The sequence below is a fragment of the Parasteatoda tepidariorum genome, chromosome 1 (genome assembly GCF_043381705.1).
Source record: "Parasteatoda tepidariorum isolate YZ-2023 chromosome 1, CAS_Ptep_4.0, whole genome shotgun sequence".
NCBI lineage: Eukaryota > Metazoa > Arthropoda > Arachnida > Araneae > Theridiidae > Parasteatoda > Parasteatoda tepidariorum.
Window position 1 is genome coordinate 83,468,835 of NC_092204.1, and position 20,242 is coordinate 83,489,076.

At 28.7% G+C, this 20,242-nt stretch overlaps 1 protein-coding gene across 2 annotated transcripts in view; it reads right to left on the reverse strand.

Annotated features, from left to right (window-relative positions):
* Window positions 1–20,242, reverse strand: part of LOC107441084 (low-density lipoprotein receptor-related protein megalin) — a 120,748-nt gene that overhangs the window by 66,812 nt on the left and 33,694 nt on the right. Inside the window, exons 3-16 of one of the 2 annotated variants that reach the window (XM_016054231.3) lie at window positions 14,333–14,467; window positions 14,117–14,245; window positions 12,992–13,111; window positions 12,647–12,763; window positions 11,612–11,734; window positions 10,660–10,779; window positions 9,870–9,995; window positions 8,269–8,429; window positions 6,550–6,785; window positions 4,480–4,668; window positions 2,903–3,114; window positions 2,149–2,289; window positions 1,818–2,027; window positions 765–960 (exon numbers count right to left, since the gene is read on the reverse strand). In XM_016054231.3, the coding sequence (XP_015909717.1) occupies window positions 765–960; window positions 1,818–2,027; window positions 2,149–2,289; window positions 2,903–3,114; window positions 4,480–4,668; window positions 6,550–6,785; window positions 8,269–8,429; window positions 9,870–9,995; window positions 10,660–10,779; window positions 11,612–11,734; window positions 12,647–12,763; window positions 12,992–13,111; window positions 14,117–14,245; window positions 14,333–14,467 (2,215 nt within the window). The remainder of the gene's footprint in view (window positions 1–764; window positions 961–1,817; window positions 2,028–2,148; window positions 2,290–2,902; window positions 3,115–4,479; window positions 4,669–6,549; window positions 6,786–8,268; window positions 8,430–9,869; window positions 9,996–10,659; window positions 10,780–11,611; window positions 11,735–12,646; window positions 12,764–12,991; window positions 13,112–14,116; window positions 14,246–14,332; window positions 14,468–20,242) is intronic. The other variant, XM_043039085.2, reaches the window with a different exon arrangement.

Below are 20,242 nucleotides of genomic sequence, written 5' to 3' on the forward strand. Positions count from 1 at the left end.
TATATATATTTTCCAAAAGTGTATACCATTTAAAATTATTACATACAATGGTATACACTTTTGACGTTCGATGGCTGAGTGGTAGCGTGCCACGCTCCCATGCTACAGGTCCTGGATTCAATCCTCAGGCCGGGCAAGGTTGCCTTTCATCAGCCTTTCATCCCTTCACTGGGTCGATAAATGAGTACCAAGCATGCTTGGGAACTGAACACTGGGGGTTCCGCGTTTGGCTGACCACCTGACAGGAACATCTGCTCCTGCACCCAAAAGTCCAAGGTCAAGAAAACTGAGATGGGCACAGTAGGCCTTGGCCCTCTATGGGCTGTCGCACCACTGAATTTAGTTTTAGGTATATACTTTTACATTTTTTTGAAACTGCAATTGCAAATATGCTAATAAACAGTAATCACATTGCTAAGAAAACAATGATATTGAAATGAGAAAAAACTATTTTACAAGCAAAATATTATTTTCTTATTTTTGAAATAAAAATTATTAGAAACATTTGTTCAAAGTTCAAAAATTATAATTATATACTCACTACATTTCATTTGCAATTTATCCAGTTATTATTTTTTTTTTTATGTCTTCTTTTAACAAATTCTGTTTTTTTTTATGTATCTTTTAACTAATTCTTAACAGAATAAGCAAAGAATATTATTATAGAAAATCAAATAAAAGTTAATAAAACACTTATTTGTATGCAAAGATCAGCTTCTTTTGATAATTTCAAATTACAAAATCATGAAAAGATTATATTTTACCCTTTATTAGGATGCACCACAATAGCCCTAGGCCTTTTCAGGTTTCTTAACAATGTCCGCCGATATTGAAAATGCACTGTATTAATCACATTTAAAGTTCCTTTGCGGCTGTCAATATAGTACAGGTTATTGGACACCCAATCAAAAGCAAGGCCTTCAACTCCTTCATTCTGAGAGGCTAATACATTAGTTTGACCTGAAACAATATATTATATAAGTAATTGATATCATATCCTACAATAATATTCTTAAATATTTATTTAAAATATTTTTTATTTATCACTGTTTATATTTTAAATTAAGCAAACAAGAAATTTCAGTAACCTGAGATCACATTGTCCATCACAGGGACATAGCATTGTCCATAAAAGCTATTTAAAGTATACTTACACAAAGAAAAGATAATAATTAAAATAGAATAGACAAAAAACAATTAATAAAAAACAACAAACTAGCAGTTAATAGAATGTCTTTCAATCTGTGTTCATTTTACGAGACACAAATTAAGTGTTAATTAATAGAAAACTAATTTCGAAAAAAATTCTCAATAACATTAACTATGCATAAAAATTCTTTTGATTTGTATTTGAATGTGCCTTTTCTCATGTTTTACAAATTGATGAGAATATTGTTGGAGAATTTAGGAGCTAAATAACTGAAATTCTCGAGTAAGGTATATTTGGAAGCATCAGTGCTTGGCATTTTCATTAAATCTATGTGGAATTCGTCCTTTTCTCATATGTTTGGATCTAAAAATCAACTCTTGAAATCAAAAAGTTAAGCTACTATTTCACTTTTTGATTGTAAACGAAAAATAAGAATTTAGAATATGTTTAAATTCATTATTAATATCCAAAAGTGTACCTTTAACAATAGCTTTCTCTTAAAAATTATAAAACAATAAAAGAGTGTAATTTGAAAAATAATAAATAAATTTGAAGCGTGTACTTCTGAGGATTTAAATAAAAGTTTTCATTAATCATAATAAAAGAAGTAAATTTATTATATTATTAAATTAGAAGCAATATTATTTGAATCTGAAACTTTACTTACCAGTTCCATCAACTTTTATTCGATAAATAACATCCAAAATAACGTCAGAATAGTATATAAATCCTTGCTGGGCATCAAAATCAAGGCCTACAAATCTAGCACTCTTACTTACAATAGGAATCATAGCATCAGCAAAACCATTGGCAACAGGATTAAGTATTACCCCTCGAACAAATTTTTGCTGAGCGTATAACAGAAATTCTTCAACCTCTATAAAAAATATTAACGAAGTACAAATTATTCAATCATCCTGTAATTTTATATTTGTAAAATTATTTATTAAAGATAAAAAAAAATACAATAAAAGTAATAAAAAAACACAAAAACTTACTTTTGCAAGTTTTTCCATTCGATGTAATCTCATAGCCAACATTACAGACACAGCGATAGCCAAGGCTAAAGCTGTCAGCTGACCGAGTCAAAAGACACATATGTTGACAACCACCATTGCTGAAATAACAGGGGTTTGGAACTGCAAGAAAAAAGTTTTTTTTTAAATTTAACTTAGCAAAGCATGACTAAATTATGAAATTCAGGTATTAAATGTTATTATGGTATTTACTGTATTCTTTTCTAAATATGATTAAATTCGCAAAGGGAACAGATAAATCAAGACAATGCACTAAAAATTGTAAGAGATAATTAGTAGGTAAATTTCTTTTTTTTTTTAATTTTCTCATCTTGGGTATTAGTTTCTCTTACTAGATTTTACTTGTTCAGAATTTTTTATGCATAACTAAAAAATTTAAATAGCTTTTAAAATTATAAATGTATTAATCCTCTAAAGAAACAGATTAATGAAAAAAAATTAACTTGACCAAAGGGATAAACTTTGTTGAAATTTAAATTTCATAAGTGGGCATTTATCAAGAAAGCTACACTAGGACATAGCTAGAGAAAGATACTTAACAAAGAAAAATTTGTTTATTTCAAATTTAATGTATACTGTTCTATTTTTTGAAAATTTCTGTGTATATAATAGCAACACAAAAACAAATATTATATTTGAAATATTCAGAATCTAAAAAAATGACATGATTAGATTAGGTTTTTGAAACATAACTAATTACTAACATCCAACTTACCAAGAACTTCACGTAAAGGGTGATAGGCTTTGATAGCTTTAGGTTCTTTCAACAAGGAACGATCACGATAAATAGTTTGAACATTAGAGGTGTTGTATAAGTCAGCTTTCAAAACTCCCTGTCTTGTTCCATCAGTCCAATAGATATTATTTTCAAACATAGTTAATTTACTAGGAGATGGCACTTTGGTACTTCCTCTTATTATGGATGTCCTAAAAGTAAAATTTACAAAGTGCGTAAAATTTAAATTTATTTTCGATATTCAATTTTTTTTACTACTTATCAAATAAGAAAAAATATTTAAGATGTCAATGTAGCATAGAAATATTGATATTTCAGTTTTTTAATGACATTCTCACAAAATTTATGGTTAACTACAAGTTTTAATAGGATAAATTTTACAGAGAGTTCCACACATTTACAAACGTTCTCAATGTAATTCCATACATTCATTGATAAAAAAACACATAATATTATTAGTATAAGTTTCAACAGTTAGTGACTAATCCAGGCAATGAACTATAGCATTTTCCCTTATATGCCCAGTGATTTGAACTCATCTCCAAAGATAAGCGAATTAAGTCAAGTATTAGAACTAGCATACAATTCTCGAAGCTAAATATTCTAAATTTTTTTTACTCAAAGCAGAAAAACTCTCACAATTAACACAGGAGTAATATTATTCTAAGCTGTAGATGACAACCTGTGACCAACCAGCAAAGAATAAAAAAAAAAGGAAGAAAATGTCATCTTCAGGAGAACTTTGCTAATAGGTTAGCCACCCCTGTTACAACCCATTATTTGAGTATATTTTATACATGTTTAGGTGCTACGTTCATACCTTTTGCTATGGCCAGGGTAAGAATATAGGGCCTATTTTTATGTTTAGGGAGGGCTGCTTAGTAAATGTAAAACGGATTAATTTGCTCAATATACTTATCAATTGAAGGCAAACACTTGGATCACATCATATAACAGAATTATAGAACCTTTCATTTGATATTTTAAATGAAAATAACAAAAACTAAATAAATAAATTGTATCAAGTCTGACCAAATAAAAGTCGCAGTCTGCTTATTAACCTTGAGCTTGTAAAATGAAGAACATAAACATAATTTTTTTTTCATACTTTGTAAAGGGATTTTGGTGTTCACATTTTGGATGGGAAGTATTTTGAAAACGTGAATGGCTATGGCACAGTTGCCAAGGACCTGAGCTGTCATAGTAAAGGACCAGTATCCATCCGTTGCAGTAGTTTAAACATCGATAAGTACTAGCTTGTCAGGGAAATAAAGGTGGCTGATGTACAATGCAGATTACACTGCCACCAATATGCTAATGGTTGCAAAATTGTGGAACCTTAATCTCCATGACCACAGGCCCACAACAAATTATTGTGGGAATGCTTTAATTTTTTTTAAAATTATTCCAGCAAAACTTTTCATTTGTTTTCAGTAAATTTCCCAAACATTATTATTTATGCAATCATTATTTAAAACACTTTACCTAATCTAAAAGCATCCTACAAAAAATTAATGCCAAAGAAAAGTGTTTGAAAATTAGGAACTATATTTTACCTTCCGCTTCCATCATAGTTGACAGCAACTATTTGATCGAGTTGAGAATCACACCAAAATACTCTTTTGGTTACATAATCTAAAGTTAAGCCAGATGCTTTGTAAATGAAAGTGTTGACGATTGTGACTCTGATTGTACCATCCATGTTAGCTCTGTCAATATTGTCAGCATCACTGAAGAACATCAAACTAAAATAAAAATGTATTTTAAGAACATGCAACCATGTGCTAAAAACCATAGATTTCAGAAAAAGAATTATTTAACATTTAAAAAAACAATTAATTGATAGTTCATTAATAAATAAACAAGAAATTGATAAATACTAAAAAAATAAGGAAATATATATGAGATAAGTTTTTTCCCCATCTGGATTCATTTTTCAGCCTAGTATTTCTAATTTTCATTCCATTTCCTTTCTTTATTCATATATTTATTCTTTATTCATATTCACATTACTTTCATTTATCAATTTACTTATTTTAGTTACAGACCTACTGAAATAATGCATGTTTTTTTTAAAAGTTAAGTCAAAATATGATATTCGTTGGAAATTTTAAAAGTTTTAAGTTGAAATCAAAATGAACATGCAAAGGATAAAATGAGAGAAAATCTTTTTAGCTGATCTAATTTCTAGTCCATGACTTTTTTTTCCTTAAAAATTCTTTTCAAATAAATCTACAATAAAACTGAGTATATTAATAACTGTATAACTCGACAAGAAGAATCTAGTTTAAATAATTTTTCTCAAATTGAAAATAATTTCCACAGTTTTCATTAAAATTCTTCAATTAACAAGTTTCAGTACAAATTCTATAATGAAATTATTTCTAAAATAATTATATTATTAGCAACTTTTGACCATGACCTTTTCTAAGTATTAAAAATTTTGAGTTATAAAACGTTTTAGAGAAAATGATGTTGACATAAAATTACAGCGCAGGTGCAGATCAACTTTTGTGATCCACTACATGTCTTCAAAAGTTTGACATAACCAAACTTCTTGTCTTACTTTTTTATATAAGAAATTAACTTTTACAAACTGTACTCGTAAATCAAGCAGTGTAATAGGAATCCAGTTTTTGAGAAGCTAGTTATGAAGTTAGTAATTTAAATATGGTAAGCTCACTAGATGAAAAATTAGTACACATTAATCAATCATAAAAAGCCTGATTTAATACCCTGTAATTCAACCTCCGAGCTTGAGAACTACCTGAATTTCGTTAGGAAGTGAGTCAATAAGTTTTGACGGGTACATCACATCCAATTAAAAGTTACTCAATGAGGATTTCATTGCATAAATTCTCTAAATTACAAGGATGCTAGTTTCAGTGTTTTACCCATGTTCTAAAATGTGCCACAGATTTTTTTTTATGGGGTTCAAGTCAAGTGATTTTGCATGCCCATTGGCATGTATATGAATGTTTATACCCCAGTCTAATAGTCTTCCAGTTGGATAAACTTTGATGTCGAATTGAAAAAGAGGGTTATTAACTTATCATGAAGATATTTTTTTAATTTTACAATCAGCAATGAATAGCTGACCCAATTCTGAGTTTATGACTATCAATGTTTAACTCTGTAGTCTTTAATTATCAACCCAATCCAGAAGACAAGGAAATTTATGGATACTTAGAGAAATACTTAGTACTTAGAGAAATTAGCTCACATTTGCATTACATGAAAACTTTCCATGATTAGCATAACAGCAAGGGGACTTTAGCCTATGATCAGTCTACCACTAGGATGAGCGCTGTAGTCAATGTGAACCAAGTGCAGAATTCGTAACGACCAGCCATTGCTGTGATTCGAACCCGGGTCATGTAACAGGGAGGTGAGCGCTCTAGACCCTGAGCCACCATGGCTGATCATGAAAATATTAACTGGTTCATGAAGATATTGGATAAAGGAAACATGATAGTTCATTTAAAAGACCCGCATTCAGCTTTAAACTGATTCTTTTAAGGCCCACTAATTGATTGTCCTATAAGCTTATGAAACTTTTTAAAATATTATAAGTGAATTAAACAATAAACAAATACTAATTTAGGAAGTTCAAAAATAATATGTACCCCAAGTGTGGATCCAATGCAATGTCCATTGGGGAAGAGAGATTGCGACTAATGAGAATTGCATATCGACTTCCATCCAATTCCATAACATCAATTTTTTGACCAACAGCATCACAAACATAAATTTTATTGCCAATCCAATCAATAGCAAATGCAGTAGGACTCCATGGGAAAGAAACATTAAAATCAGGCACATGATCTGAGTTCCGCCAAGGGTCTAGCTTTATTGAATAAATCTATCAATAAAAAAACAAAAATTAGTAATGGTAATGAATAGAAACTCTTAACTAATACTTAAGAAGAATTAAGTAATTTTAAATAGGAAATAAGGTTTTATTAAAATAAAAAAATGTAGTTTATTGACATCACAAATAGCTACATTTTTAGCGTACTCTCTAAAAATGTTTAGAGAATTAGTTTGCAAAATAAAATTACTAAATTGATGTACAAATCTTCAGCCTATTTTTGACCTGAAAACATACAAATAAGATAAATACACTTGTATTGCTGGCTTATGTACATCTGAAATCCTTTTTAAAATCATTATATATCTATTAATAATATCAATTAATAATATATCTATTAATAATACAGTCTGTGAAAACTTTCTAATAAAAATAAAATGTCATAAAAAATGAAATGTTTTAGAAAAAAAGCAAAAATAATAATAATTAATAAATACATTTGTAAACGAATCAGAAAAATTTTTGATGCACACATTTCATTTATTGCCTATCTTTAAATTGTGTATGGTTAATATTTAAATTATCAAAGCTGGCAACTTCATTTAGTCCAAATGAAGTATTTAAATAATATTAAGAGAAAATATGCAGTCAGTAAAGGAATTGTTCCAATATTAATCAAAGATAAGAGTTCGAATATCAAAAACCATAATTTCAGCTATCTTAACTTGATTATATTTTACAATATAACGAAGCATCACTAATCTATTTTGCTTTCAAAAAATTTTTTAAGAAATTAATAAGTATTTCATAATTTTTTTATCCATATCTAACTTTTAAATGAACAAAAAATTTTTTTAAGATATACATATTATTAAAACACATTCATGTGTATAAATGATATTACATTCTCACAAAAAAAATTTATGCATGAGGCAAGAAGACAAAAAATGCATCAAGACTTTTCTAAGAAATCAACTTAGTGTGATTGTGCATTAGGACAAAATTGTTGATGAATATTAAAAGCATTTCATTATGCATATACAATGAAGTAAAAACAATCATGCAGTTTTTAGTACAGCGTCTAATAAATTATTGAAGATGGAATCAAAGTAAAACTTTCGACTACCAACACTCAGAAAAAATTTTTGATGTTTCCAGACTAATTTTATCAAATTTAATCAATATTTATTACTACAGTCGAGACATTTTATTATTGAATTTCCAGTTAAGCCTTATTCTTCTACATAAATATATTATAGAACACTTACACTTGCTATTAGAGTTGAAAATAAACAATTAAAAAAATAATAACAAGACCAAATTCTTTGAGAAATATTGAACTTTTAGGTATCTGAAACTAGATAAAATTTTCTCTGATTTTTGTGAAACTTTTTTTAGGGGGGGGGGCGGTATTTTAATAAAATTCCTTGACATTTTTCAGATTTTACTAGATTGATTAAATTCTTTGATCTCTCCATATTCTTCGGCCATCCTGTACAATAAAGAAATTGAAAAAGTTTTCATTAATGCTTACTTTCCGCGTAACAGTATCTGACCAGAATAAAAGATTTTTTCCATAGTGATAGTCCAAACCACTAGCAGCGGTAGTATTTGTTATCAATTCTAATAAGGAACCTTCAGCATTGACTTTAAAAATGGCACTATGATGAGCAAAAATAAGTCTCATAGCAGAACCTAGAGAAAAAAAAGTAGTATTAGTCACAGATCATAGTAATCAGCTAATTTATCAATGAATGTGTCAAACCGAAAACAATACTTAGCATTCAACGTAATTATTAGATAGTAATCAATGTACAGAATAAAACAAAGAATTTCTGCATGTAGAGGTCCGCTTACCGGATTGTGGCACTAGACATTCTCAACATTAAGCTAAATTAGTACATTTGTAAGCAAATAATGAAGCCAGATTTTAGATTTTTTTAATTATAAATTTTTTCAGGGGTACCTTTTTTTTGAGTGGGTAGTTTTTTTTTAATATTTCTCAAAGCCCATCGCACTAAAATGAAGCATCCTAGAATTTTAATTTTTTTTATTTTTAAGTTCAGTCTTTTTCCTTCAAAATAAACATTTAATCTTTTCTACTGACAATTATTTCTATTTTTAAAAAAAATAATTTGAAAAACCTACTCAAATTATTTTTTCAATTTTACTTCGTTATCTTTTTCCCCAAAATTTTTTAAAGAGAATATACGGTATACATTAACTTTGAATTGAGATAAACAAATGTAGTGAACTTTCCCTTTTCATATAAGACCAGAAAGAAGATAAACAGATGATTAGACAATTTTAAAAGAATAAAAAAATTACAAAACGTCTGATGCTCATGGCAACCATTTTTACTGTTGACGCCCGTTTATTTCATCTCTCGAGCAATACATGCTAACTAAGTACAACTAAGTGCATGCGTTGCTTTTCTTATATGCCGTAGTTTTGGAATATAGTTATAATAGCAGAGATTTTCTAGTTTAAAGCTCTAATAAACCAAATATGAGTTTCATTGGGAGTGCATTTAATTAACTAAGGAAGAAATTATTCTGTAATATAACAGAAGGATCAATTTAGCTAAGAGCACATACTTTATCGAGCGCATATTGTACGATTTTTACTTCATCCTTTTCTGAAATACAAATCCCATAGAATCAAAGCACAGCTGCTGAATGTAGCAGAATCAATGTGGAGCAGCGAAAAGGTGACTTCATAGAGGCAGAAAACAATGTAAAATAGCCAAGCGGTGAGTTCATGCAGCAAATCAGCTAGTGGGGGCAAGAGGCTAGTATTTAATAAATGAAGTCGTTACAAATGTCTTCACTAAGTAGGATAGTTATTAAACACCAGATGTGGAGAGTGTTACTACTGTAAAAGTACTTGACCATATACGGCTTAATTTTTATAGAAGTTTGATTAGAATTGTGTTCATCTTGATAAAAAAATATAAAAAAATTTAATAAATAACAAAGCTTTAAGAAGAACCTAATAACATTTTCTGAGAAAATGCTATTTTAATCAGGACAACAAAATAGAAAATTGTTGGTGTGAATATTTGAAAAAGAAAGAAAAAAAAACATTTTGTTCCAAAACTTTCTACACTTGTTATGACAATAAATTTTAACTTACTGTTTCTGGCTTTACAATGCTTTGGTCGAACCAGATCATAATCTGTAACACAGGAGCACATGTAACTGCCCATAGTATTGACACATACTTGTTCACAATAACCCCATTCATTGCATTCATTCAAATCTGAAAAAGTAAATAATTTATTATAGTTATTGCTATACTATTATGATCAGAAAGAATAACGATATAGAATAATTGAGCATAAAAAATTACTAGCGCTTTAACTTAAATAAAAAAGAACTGTTGAGCAATAATCTATAATCGAAAATTTCATTTACAATTTTCATTACAACACTTTAATTAATTTGAAATATACTTTAATTAAATTGAAATATACTTTAATAAAATTATACTGTAATATATTGTATCATATTGGGCAATAAAATAAAAATATAATTAAGTTTTTCCAGTCTCTTCAACTTCACATGCATGAATTTCACTAAGTTAAGGAAAAATTTATAATTGTAAAAGGAAATTTTAAATAGTGTAACAAAATAACATCAAGTCAAGAGAGAGGGACAGTTTACTTTTGTTATCAGTCAGTAAAAAATTGACTGATGATAAAATAAACCGATAAGTATTAATGATCTTATTGTTTATATTTACTTAAAAAAACAAAGTAAAAACAAAATAGTGACACTTCTTTTCATATTCTTGTCTCAAGTAAGTCTTAAGTCTCAATTTTTGTTAATACAAAATCATTTACAGCATATTACTTACAAGATGCAATGGAAAAAAAAAGCTTTTTAAATATTCTATGAAATGACAAAAGAAGAATAATACATACCTACACATTTTTGAGAGTTCAAGGGATCAACTTTCATTCCAAGTCCACAAAAACATTCACCACCTTCAAGTGATGCACGACAATCATATTCACATCTTAGTGACCTACACAGGTGAGATGCTAAATAAAAACAGAAATTAAAAAATCAATTAGAAGGCAAAATCATGATCTTGAATTGCATAGATATTTAATTTAACAATATTTTTGGAAAAGTAGGTATCAATCCTAATAAACACAACATTTGCAAGTGTACTGGGAGAAAAGCATGCCAAATTAATAATAATACATGCAGATAAAGATATTGAGAATCAGAGCTTAAAAGAAAGAAAAAACATGAAACATTTTGGTATATTTGAGAAAATTATCTATACGGCAGAAAGTTTAAGAAAATGTTTATTAAGCATTTTTCCATAAGAAGAAGAAATAAAACTCATTAAAAAACTTGGTAAAATAAATAAATATTCTGCACGTAACAGTTGACCATAACATGCTCTAATGAGTTTCTAGTTCATGTTTCAATAGAAAATTGAGTATATTCAAGAAAAGTCACTAAACACAACTTTTAAATATTTTCAATTAGTGAAAAATTATGTTTCATTTGTCAATGAAATAAATAGCTTAAATTTCTTACAAAGCTTTCATTAGAACTGTATTTTTCTTTACACTCGCAAAGATATTACTGCAAAAATATATACTGCAACAAAATAGAAAAAAAAAGGGCGTAGCATTAGGGGCAGCCAACTTTTTATTTATAGAAAACTGTTTGTTTGTTTTCAGTTTCATAACTATATGCATACTTGTTTAAATAAAAAGTTAGAAACCAAAAACAAGCAAAACGAAATTTTAAAGATATGCATGTTAAGAAAACATCACTTCATCAGGAGTAAACACTAAAAAATGTGAACCCTATCATTTGCTTTGCTGAAGAGCTTATAAAAATGCACAAACTTACAACATGCATTTTTCTCGTCGGCTCCATCTTCACAGTCACGTGTTCCATCACAAAGTTTCTTTTTATCAATACACTTCTTCTCTGCTGGACACAGGAATCTAGAGTCAGGGCATGATATTAACGCTAAAAAGAATAAAAGAGAAAAAGCATTAAATAACATTGTAAAATTTAACGTACGTTTGAAAAACTGATAAATATCTTAAAGTAACAAGAAACAAAATAATGCAGAATTTTAAGTAATATTAAAATCTCAAAAGCCTCTTAAGTGCAATTACATTCCTTACTTAATATTTTTCAAATATGATCAGTTTAATTTTAAAAGATCATCCCCAATCTATTCTTTCAGTTGTAATTATTTGTAACAGCATCAAAAGCCTAAATGGCAAAGAGAATTTGACACAAACTTTATTAATTCTCAGTTTCCTGTCTCTCTAAGATAAGATTTGCACATTAAAGACTAAACTTCTGAGGAAAATTTTCCTTAGAACAACAAATTTATCTCGTAAAACACTATAGAATTTTGGGCAAACTACATCAATTTCTTACTAAACCTAATTCTTCACCAAAGCATAAAAATTATCATTTAAATTCACTTTTAAAAGATTTAATAGACATTGTAGTAGGAAAGTGCAATAAAACTAAACTCATTTATCTCTCAAAACTAAGAAATTGGTTCCCTCTGGTTAAGAACCCTACTACATAGACCAATGTTTCTCAACCTATGGATTGTGATCTAGAATTTGGTTGTGGCGCCTTTTGAAAAGGGTCTGCAGTAGTATAGTGTAATCAAACTGATCACATTTCTTACTTGAAATTTCCATTTATAGGGAGAACTTGCTTATGGTTAGGAACCTTTATTCTAGACCAAGATTCTCAACTTATAGATTGTGACTCAGAATTCGGTTGAGGAAGCTTTCGAATCAAAGCTTCTCATAAAATAAAAAAATGAAATCCTTCAAATTAAAATCCAGTAATAAAATAAAAAAATATTAAATTAATCAAAATGTGAATTAAAGGTTAATAATATATTCATACTGCAATTAGCTTCATCAGAATGATCTGTACAGTCAGCATGTCCATCACACCTCCATCGCATTGGAATGCAGATAGCGTTGGTGCATCTAAACTGCCCATTGTTGCAAGCGGGAAACTCTATAAGCAATCCAAGAGCAATTAGAATATAAGATATAAATATAAACATATTTTTAAAGATTTTTAACTGTTAAATCAAAAAAAATTCCTTTTTAACAAATTAATTTTAAGTACTTTTCTAATATTAATTTTTTGATTAATATTAATTTAATTTTTATATTAACTTAAATTTTTTCTTCTATTTCTTTGAAATAGATGGGGAAAAAAAGCTGTAAAATTGATACATACCACATTCAGCTTCGTCAGAATTGTCGCCACAATCATTCCAATGATCACATTTTTTACTTTCATCTATACATTTCTGTCCATTTGCACAACGAAATTCATTTAATCTACATTTTGTTGTGTCTAAAATGGAATAAAAACTTGAGTTAATTGTATTATGATAGTTGATAATTATTTTAAATATAATGGATGTAAATCATTTGCCTGATATATTTAAATCAACAAAAAAAAATTAGGTTAAGTAAATTTAAACTGCTATTATTTTTGAGTATAACTTTACACCTGTACACATTTACTTACAAGACTAATGGGGCTAAAAAAAGGAAGGTTCAGAACCAGAAACAATTATAAAACACAATGAGCCATGCTGGCTCAAGAGCGTTTTCCGCAATACGAATTCCGCATCCAGCTTGCATCGACCACAGTGTTGATGTAAAATATCCTCAGAGGTAAACAGATCTTGGGTTTAGAGTTCCCTTGCCATTAGGCTAACCGTGGGAGATTTTCATGGTTTTTCACTCCGTGTAAAGTAAACCGGGTTAGTTCCATCAAAAAGTCCTCCACAAAGGCAAATTTTTCCCAATACTTGATCCAGGAGTTCCCTTGTCTTCTGGATTGTATTCAAAATTAGAAGGCTACGAAGTTAAACATTAGTAGTCGTAAACCCAAAATTGGGTCGGCTGTTCAACAATGGATATAAAATATAAAACAACAATAGTGCCGAAAATACTTCCTTTTGAGAAATTACCCACAACTCATACAGATAGTCTTATCAATAATATTCTGCCCCCCGGGTAAAGCCAAATTTAATAGTTTTAATATTTTATAAAATTATGAAAAATTTTCTCTTAGATACAAAACAATTAAAAATGTTTGTCTTACATGAAAAAAAATTCTCAAAACATTAGAAACGTTGTTTTAAAATTAGTTTTCAAAAAAATATATAAATTAAAAAAAACGATAAAAAACTTAAATTAGATTCTTATTTTAGAAAATACAATTTTAATATTAATCATGGAATTTGAAGTAAAATTAACAAAAAACTACTTTAACACAGATTATGCAGCATTAAGTCTAATTTAAATGAAATCATAGAGTTATCCGAAAAGTTAAAAACTCAGAACTTACTGGTTTTACATAGTTCATCAGATTCATCACTTTCATCTCGACAATCATAATAATGATCACATCGTTTTTCTATAGGAATGCATAATCCACTACCACACTTATGGTCACTGGGCATACAATTTCTATAATCTGAAATAGGGAAAATAGCATTAAAAAAAGCCAGTACATTAAGGTAAATGATAAATTTAAGGGATGATGCTTTTACGGTCTACTTACTACACGTTTCGCCTTCATCAGTGCCATCTACACAATCTACCACTCTATCACATCGCCAGTATCGAGGTATACAATATGACTGATTAAAAACATAATGGCCACATGAAAATTGATTAGGATTGCACTGTGGGGGTGCTGAAACAGAATGCATTGAACTATATATTTTTTTCCGATAAAAAACATATAGTAATAAAGTAAATTTTAAAGAGACCACAATTTTTATCCAAATAAAGAAGGAAGAAGGATTCTCCGTGCATTATATAAAAGCTAAAACAATTTGAAGAAAGCGTAAATAATGTCATACAAACAGATAAATGGTATTAGTATGCAGGGACCAAGAGCCTAAAAATTTTCGTTGCTCCAGATCCACTCCCATATAATGAGCTAAAGCTCCAGCAATTTTACTATAAATTTATGTGTGCTTTTGAGTTTTAGATTTTAATTTGAAATATTAATTATAAAAAGAAACATTAAAAAAATTATATAATTATCAACTCACGCAAAAAAATACAAATTTAATTTAATTCCCTGTTGAATCATTTGTTCATTTTTAATAATAAATCCTCTTTTATTTAACGGGCAATGCCATTACAATGTGGCAGGCCCCTTGAATGTCTGAAGGATACAATGATATCGCTGGAGCACAGAAAAATTTAGTGCTTCAGCCAGAAATTGGTTTGTGAGGTTGCTGGACGTTCTAAAGATTTTCACTATTTGGCAAATATTATCTGACTATTCAGCAAACTTACAAAATTTCGCATTCTCCCTTTCATTTACTTTATTTTTTTAAGAAGCACAAATGAAATGATTACACGTTTACTTGACTTTTTTAAGTAGTTACGAAAAAAAGTATGCTTAAGTATAGTATAAGGTAGCCATTTCGCAATTTTGAATCTAAAAGAAATCTAATTCCCTCCTTGTCATTGCCTATCACTCGTCTTGGTGCTTTTATTTCCAAATACATACATGCCAGTTTCATCTGAAACAGGGTGATAAAAATTAGCTTATCATAATACCTTTTTGTATCATCCAACAAGGAAATTTGCGAAGTCAGTATTTTTCAAACTGTGACCACGTTATGAATGTATAGTTGAAGCAGTTATGAGTTTAATTCGTTCCAAGACCAAAATTTTAAAACAGAAAATATTCAATACCTTATACATGGTACTAAGATGAAATACTATTCTTCTCCTGTTATATTGAATTACTTTTATTTAATACATGCGCGGCCCTCGCGATTTTTAAAATTATTGTTGTAGCTCTTGGATAGTAAGAGGTTGAAAATCTCTAGATTAATGTATATACATATTGCAAATACAAATTATTTGTAGTTTTTCAAAATATAATACTTATTACAAATAATTATTGATACAAATAATTATTTGTAAATTTTATACTACACCAATCAAACTTAATTTCTAAACTGCCATCATAAATTTCTTAAGCACTATACATGATTGATTGTCAGATAGTTTATACATATTTGGTTGAATTGATAGGTAGCATTGATGGTGAGCAAGAACATTTTTAATCGAATTTATTAAACACTGAATAAAATATGTAAGTATAAATTTTGCTAACACTTAAAATGTAAAAATAATAACTTACAGCTTCATCACTCAATTTTTTAGAGTCGCTTTTGATACCCCTTCATTATAATATGTAAGAATAATTGTAGGCGCTAATTTATGATTCGGTCAAAATAGGAATTTCATTTGGCAAAAGGGAAATTTTCCTCCATCCAAAAAATCTAAGTTCGCGGTGCCCCTGGTTTCAGCTCCGGCCCCAGAATCGGAGTAATTTTATTCAACTCCCCAATAGTACAGAAACTATCATATATGCCTGTTGTATGACATTATTTGGCTTTCTTCATATTGTTCCAACTTTAATTAAAACTTCAAGATTTAGTTTGTGTTTTAATAAAAGATAGAAATAATGAAAATAGATTTGTAAGAGAAAAGATTTTAATCTGGCACATATTTGTTTATAGACATCACTATCTATCATTTTACATCATTATCTATCAATGCCACATAAATTAATTTAATTGAAATACAACTTAAGTACAATGCGTAACACATAATCTATTATATTAATTAGATTACTGTGCAGAAAGGACGTAAATTATCATCGATTGGCTGTTGAGCTCTTTCTGTACGGTGATTAATTTTATGCATATGAATAGCATATTGAGTAATAGAACGATCGCATATTGAGTAATAAAAGATAGGAAACGATATTAGGCCATTTGACAGAAGACGTTTTTGATCAAAATTTAATTAGTTCATCAACAATGACTGCACATTGATGTACCATTAGTGTGTCTGTCAAATGAATTTTAATGCAGGGTTATGGTATAAGAATTCATTCGTGAAAGATTGTATATTCGTTGATAAATCGTTATCATTATTTGATTCCATAGCGATTAATCAATGCAGTATAATTAAACATTTTCAGATTAGGTTCTCATTGACAGCTCGTTATATTTAGTCTGAAACTAATTAATTACAGACAATAAACTGTATGCTGTCAGGTAAATAACAATCTGGCCAATCGACGGTTTGAGCCTTACGGGCCAAAAAATAAATTCAAAAAACCGTACATATTTAAATCTTGAAAAGAGTGCTTTTGAATCCCCGGACGATGGAACGCTAACACAAATCATATTAGTCTCTAAAAATACATGACGAGAGATTCGAATCCTCGCCATTTTGGATTTTAGGTTATATTTTTGACTTTCGTTTTCTTCATATTTTATTTTTGTACCTTAACTTTTGAGGATATAGCACAATATTATAATTCGACAGCACAATATTTTCCAAAAAAGGTGGAAAATAAAAAGGTTGCTTGTAACGCTTGAAAATTTTTTGAAATTCTGTGAATTTTCTTTTAAATTATAAAGCGATAAGAACGAACTTCTGAAACTTCGTTCCTCCGATGTTATGACCACTATTTACCTCTCCTTCCCCATTTTTCTTAACTTTACTCCGCATATTTAACACAAAAATTACTGGGCTCATCATCGTATGTGAACTAACTTCAAAAATGGGGGCGAAAAAAACGAGGGATTTATGCGATAATAAGCGAGCATGCACCATATGTAAAAAGTGATTTGTTTTACTCGAGAATACGTATCACAACGAGTAATTCATAAAGAAGAAATCGCTCATAAATCGCGAGAATACTAATCGTGATGCATCTTAACTCAAATTTTAAAAAAGCTGTAGAGTATCCTTAAATAATCATTACAAAATTATTTTCAAATGCATGCATTATGCATTTCGGAATTTGCACTAGATTCTAATAATATCAGCACAACAAACAGAAACATCTGAACATCCTACAAGTAGAAGAGGATCGTTGTGTATTTCAACCAAAAATGTTCACCTGAGCAATTTGAAAATGTGGTATATCATTATATACCCTCTAACTTGAATATACTATTTTGAAATACAAATCCTAAGACGAATTTTAACATGGTTGATAGTTTCGACTATCTTCGGATTACGAGAACAATTTCTCTTGTAGGTGAACATTCCCCAAATATTGAAAAAAAAATTGAGTTCCACAAAAATAAAAACTTACTAACGCACTCAGAAAACTAATTTATCACTGAACCAGGAGAATTGAATAATTGTGAAATTATTTTATACAATGACATATTTTTGCTGGCATTGAATAAAATGATTAATGCCAAACAAAAATATTACTTTTCTTGTGAATTTGGATTTTGAAATGAGTATTGAGAAATCAAGTAATTAAATTTTCTTAGTTTTTGTTTGTTTTTTAAAACTACTATGTCTGGCTGTAACTTTTTTAGCTTAACATGAGTTTTGAAGGACTTTGAAAGCAGAGACTTTTTTTAACATAAGAAAAAATTCTTTTTTTAATTTAATTTGATTAAATAATTTTTTAATTTAATTAAGAACAACATTTTAACACCATTTTACAACATTTTTATCTGAAATGTTTTAGCCTTGAGAGCTGAGTTCTGAAAACTTCTTATAAAAAGTATCCTCACAGTGGACACGATATCTTAAAAAATAATGCGCCCATCTTATTTATATGTTGCACACTTCTCTAGGTATAGAATTGACTATATATTGAACAAAATGGTTTCCCTTTAAGCGCAACTTAGTTTAGAAGGCAATGATGTAAATTTAAATTTTGCCAAAATCACATTTTACTTATTATTAATATTTCATTTCATTTTTTTTACACGCAACTCGACTTAAAATTCAAACTTCAAAATGTTTTGGAATCCTCCGTTTAATCAGTATCTAGTCAATTCTACTATACTAATACATCGACCATATTCAAATTTTGCACACTTCTTCAAGATAGAATTGATTACAAAATACACTGAAGGCTTATAGCTTTTTTAGAAGGCAACGCATGGTATAAATTTTATCGAACAACGCGTTTTCGATTTTTATTTATTTATCTTTTGTACACAGCTCTGCCAAAAATCAAACTTAAACTTTTTTTAAAAATAATTCGCTTATTCCATATTTTATTTAATTTTATAACTGTCGTTGAACAGTCAACCCAAATTTGAATTTATGGCTACTAATGTTCAACTCCGTTTGAGTAATAACTTTTTGACTCGTATCATTTTATTGTAAATCCACGTAATGTTTCTACAATGTTTTTTTCTACATTTTTTCGACAGTTTTTGCGATGCATTCCCACTTGGTTTTAAAAATTCCGAATTTTACTATGAGTAGCGTATTTTAAATTACGCATTTAAATAATTACTTAAGGGTGCGCTTTATTCGTGCTGATATCATTGTAAATGAAAAAAAAAAAATTTCCCGTTATTTCCGATCCGTTATTTTCACTACGATGTTATTACGACACGCGAGTTACTAATCGCCTATTTAAATAATCACTTTTTGATACTATTTATTTATGCATATTTCATTGTAAATAAATATAAATAACTTTCCGTAGTTTTTTCGGCAGTTAGTGTCATGCATGTGTAGGTTATTTAGAATTCTGATATTTCACTATGTTCTAGCAACATGAAAAAATCGAAAAGTGGAGGAAAACGCGAAGTTTTAAACTGCTCACTTTTGTAATTTTGTTTTAAATTTCTTGTAGTTAATATGAATTTTTTCAGGAAAAATTTGGGAAAAAAATACCTTTTCTATTTAAAATTTGAAAAACATATAATAGTTTAATAATATAGTATAATATCAAATAAATATTTATTTATTTTATATTTTGCATACAGTTTTCTGTCAAAAATCAAACTTTAATGTTATTTTAAAGCCTGCCGTTCAATATTTAGACAATTCTACCTATTTCAATTTTTTTTAAAAAAAATTTTACGGATAGAATTAAAAATGCAATCGATTTGTTGAAAACATTCTTAAAGCTTGGTGCCTGTGTTCTTCAAAAAGTAAACAATATAGAAATAGCGGCGAACTATAGCCACAATCGGGTTTTTTAGTACTGCACCCACGGAATATAATGCAGGGCTGGTAAATTTAAACAACATTAAACACTCAAAATATCGAAATCACAAGATGTTGTAGAGATGGGTTATCTATACAACTTCTACATACAAAATAACAAGATTCTAAAACCGGAAAGGAATCTTAAAAACTTTCGCGGTAACCCTTCGTTTTTGTTATGTTTGCGATGTGATATTCTAATTCTACTATTGAGACAAGTAAATAAATTTATACGCAATTTTACTCTTCATCAAATTTTTCTGCAATATTTTTATTTTATTCTATTTATTCATTCATTCTTTTGTTAGCTATATTTATTTCACTTAGATTGACTGCGAGAAAAGTTTTGTAAAACATTATTTTCAGAAGACAAAATTCACATAGTAAAAAAGAATAATGGGAAAAAAAACATTGAAAGAAAAAACACAAAATTTTGGCGATGTGTTATTCT